The sequence below is a fragment of the Epinephelus moara genome, chromosome 2, assembly GCF_006386435.1.
Source record: "Epinephelus moara isolate mb chromosome 2, YSFRI_EMoa_1.0, whole genome shotgun sequence".
In the NCBI taxonomy this organism is placed as follows: domain Eukaryota; kingdom Metazoa; phylum Chordata; class Actinopteri; order Perciformes; family Serranidae; genus Epinephelus; species Epinephelus moara.
In genome coordinates, this window is record NC_065507.1 from 35,947,946 (window position 1) to 35,951,651 (window position 3,706).

General features: G+C 39.7%; 1 protein-coding gene across 1 annotated transcript; it reads right to left on the reverse strand.

Annotated features, from left to right (window-relative positions):
* Positions 1–620: 620 nt before the first annotated feature.
* Positions 621–2,977, reverse strand: LOC126407041 (fish-egg lectin-like). Its single transcript, XM_050071701.1, has 5 exons — positions 2,923–2,977; positions 1,860–2,096; positions 1,370–1,590; positions 1,115–1,242; positions 621–765 (listed from the first exon to the last, which is right to left on the reverse strand). The coding sequence occupies exons 1-5, from the start codon at positions 2,975–2,977 to the stop codon at positions 621–623; spliced, it is 786 nt and encodes a 261-aa protein (XP_049927658.1).
* Between the last annotated feature and the right edge of the window lie 729 nt (positions 2,978–3,706).

Consider the following 3,706-nt stretch of genomic DNA (forward strand, 5'->3'; position numbering starts at 1 on the left):
AACTTCACTTTGACTTTTTTTTTTTTTTTTTTTACCACAAATTCACAAAAGCATGAACATTTTGTATGCAGCATGACACAAGGCAGATGAAATTGCTTCAGTGATCATTTATTAATATAGTAGAAAGTGTGACAGGTGGAGATTAAACATGCCTGAGATTTTAAAAATTATTATTTGGCCTCAAGGTATATTGTTACTGCATTAGGGTACTCTTACTCTGCTCATTTGCTACTCTCATTTAATGTTTATATTTCACAGTTCAATAGGTTAAATAAAATGTTTTTTCCAAATTATATCTTCAGTATCTAAAGAGGTTTATTCAAAAACACAATTTATAGGGTCTGATTAATTTGTTTTATACACTGACACTGAATCATTTAAGAGCACATTGCATCTAAGAATTAATCATTTTCATAGTCTTAATTTTCACTGTTGCCAAAATAAGTAATGCTACTGATTTATTTATTGCGTACTGTATACTGAATAATCAGAAGAAAGGATAGAGCTTCATAGGGATGACAGCCGAAACACCACTTACAGATTCCTGCCCCTGGAAAAAAATCAAATCTTCCATGATGAACAGAGATGGGTTGCACTGAGTATCTGCCACACAGGTAGCATTAGCCTGTGCACTTCAGGACCAAACCAGAGTTGCTAACAACCCAGAGATTGTTCAGGTCGTAGCTCAGGTGGCGAATTCTCATGCACATTGGGACACGGACCCAAGATGTGCCAGGATATGGGCGACCAGTGTAGATGCCAGCTCTGTTGCGAGAGGAGCAGAAATCTGTAAAACCATCATCTTAATTCTCTAGGCATTTTAAGAATTACACTGATTGAGGGAGATGCAATAAGTGAAGATCAAATTTTCAAACTCACCTAAAAAGCAATTACACTACTGTAATTTCAGCATCATGCCCACTTAAATATTTGGAGTATTAAAGTATAACTGACATTATAACAATGATTACTATATTTTCATTAGGAGTACTGCTCTTACTGTATGTAATATACATACTAAAATGTTGTGGATGCTTCAGGTTGTAACCCTGTTGTGTCTATAAAAAATCCTCCTCATAAATGTTATTACCAGACTAATTAAGCACTGGCTTACCTTTGGTAGACATCACCGCCTGGGGTCAATCCAAAAACCCTTCCGTCAGTCCCCACTTCAACCATGCTCATGCGTTGCCCTGCCACTTGTGTCCAGCCGGAGGCGCCACAGTTTACAGAGTTTAGTGTCTGTCGTCAGAGGAATACATTGAGTCGTCATGATCAGTGAGTGAGTATGGTTCATGTGACCTAATAGTAACACTAACACCACCAAGAGTTAAAGACATGAGAGGTCAGAAGTGTTGCAGTGACCAACCCGTGTGAAGTAGACGCGGTTACTCGTGTCCACTCCCCAGCATCCGTTCTTTGGGCTGCAGGTGTAGTACTTCAGACTTCTTGACAGATAGTTCCACCCCAGGGAGCCCGCTCCACGGTAGGTCAAAGCTGAGCTACATCTCAGACAGTAGGCTTGGTTGGAGGTAGTAACTCCCACAAGTTGATCATCACCTCCAGCATCCACCTGCTTCATAGACGTACCTGAAGACACAGAGAGGTACAGGTCATTTAGTCAGCAAACACTTGCTACTGTTTAGCCTTTTATACACTGTGTGCCCTGTAAAGGCGGAAAATGTGTGTTGCAAACAAAATAAGTCTGTCACGTGGGGATCTTTCTATGTAGTAGGAGCACTGTACTGTATCAGCGCTATGATATTAAACTGTAAACTTAACAAAGGAGTAGCCTAATGATCACTAGGCAAACCGATATGGACTGTATTTATTCAAGTGGAAGAAATAATGATAGTTACCACGGGATTGCACAAAGTTGCCAGCAACATATTTGTAGACGATGTTTGATATGCTACTTCCCCAAAGTCCTGCAGGTCCCACTGAGAGATGTCTGAATCGGATTGAGCTCAGTCGCTGCCAAGATGATCCAATCAGGAAATATGGATAATTGTTCCTGTCTGTTGCAACCACTTTCCCCTGTCCAGCATCAATCCGTCGAGCATTATACAGCCGCGGACCCTCATCGCAGTTCCAGCCTGTGAAGACAAAATCATTAGTGGGAATCGGAATCGTGGAGCATTCTGGGGCAGCACAACCATCTTTGGAGAATAGTGTAGGCCTACGTAGCTACATTAGCTGTCATTGTCTGTCACTGGTTATTTGTCACCTGTCAATCTTTTATCATCAAAAATGTATAAAGTATGTATGTCCACATAAAGAGACACTACTGACAGAGGGGAAAGGCCACATACTGAAGCTGGTTAATGATAGTCATCCTTACAAATATATATATATATATATAGAGATATAAAATAGTGTTAAGACCTTGACAGCTTGCCACTCATTTCGGTTTGTGAAGGTGCCTATCTGGTGTTTGGCCTTAGCGCCTACACCTTTAGGAAAAAAAAAAAAAAAAACTTTATAGGCCGATGTCCAATTTACAAACGTTTGAGTATAGGACCTTCAGAGCTGGACAGAGAGAAGCGAGCTAATGTGCTGTCTGAACACTAACAAAACATCAGCTAATTGTGTGCAATTAATCTACCCATATCTGACAAAATGAAACACACAACGTTAGCTTACCTTTGTGCCCGACTCTATATTATATATAACCCATTTTGTGTTTTGAATTGTATTCATTGTGTGGTGTTTTGTGTTAGTTCAGCAGTTCTTTAAGACACTTATCGTAAACAGCCAGTGGATGGCCCTCTTACGTTGCACATAGAGCAGATTTGCTGGTGGCCCTCTTATTGAACCATTCCCTGTTAATGTGAGGAAGAAATACATATTCATTAAAAGAAAAAAGTCTGATCAACAAAAACAATTATTTTGTAATAAAAATGTAATAAGACAGTGACTTACCATGACTGACAGTTAGGTGACACAGCACCAACAAGATGGCTGCAATAGCTTTCATGTTGTCTGTGTTTGGGAGTCTGTAGTCAGCAGTGCACTTCTGGATGTATGTCTGTATCTGTGGGGTGCCGCTGACCTGCATCCCGTCTGGTCTGTCTGGCTTTTATACTCTAGATCCATGGGTCTGACCAATGTACTTAATTACAGCCAGAGCTGGTTGTGCAGGCTGTTCAGGGAAGCTAGGTGGCAATTTTTTAATTAAATGTATTTACTGTTACCTACGTTTCAAATATGCACCCAGTTTGACAGCCTTCTTTCAGGTCATGCTGAGCAGAAAAAAAAAATAGAGGTGTTGACCGCAGACATGCAGAGCACAAATGAGATGGGAGGATGCATTTGTCGTTTGTGCTGGTTACAACATTAACTTGTGAAGCCATTGCAAATCTTGTCAGGAAGTCAGACTGTCAACCCATGTCCAGGGAATCAGTGAAATGTTACATTATATCACAACTAATAACCCAACTAATCTAATATCAAGCAGGTGTATGTTATTTTTGTAAATGTATTCAACTGACATTATTGGAAGAATCACTATCACCCTTTACTAGAGTAAAAGTCACAATACTACAGTAGAAAAATACTCCATTACAAGTAAAGGTCCTGCATTCCAAATCCTACAAAGTAAATAAACAAAATGTACTTAATGTATCCAAAGCTTCTGCAGCAAAATGGTCCCTTTGACTTTTAATATTTGCTGCCTATTACACTGCCTATTTACACTTGTAGCTTG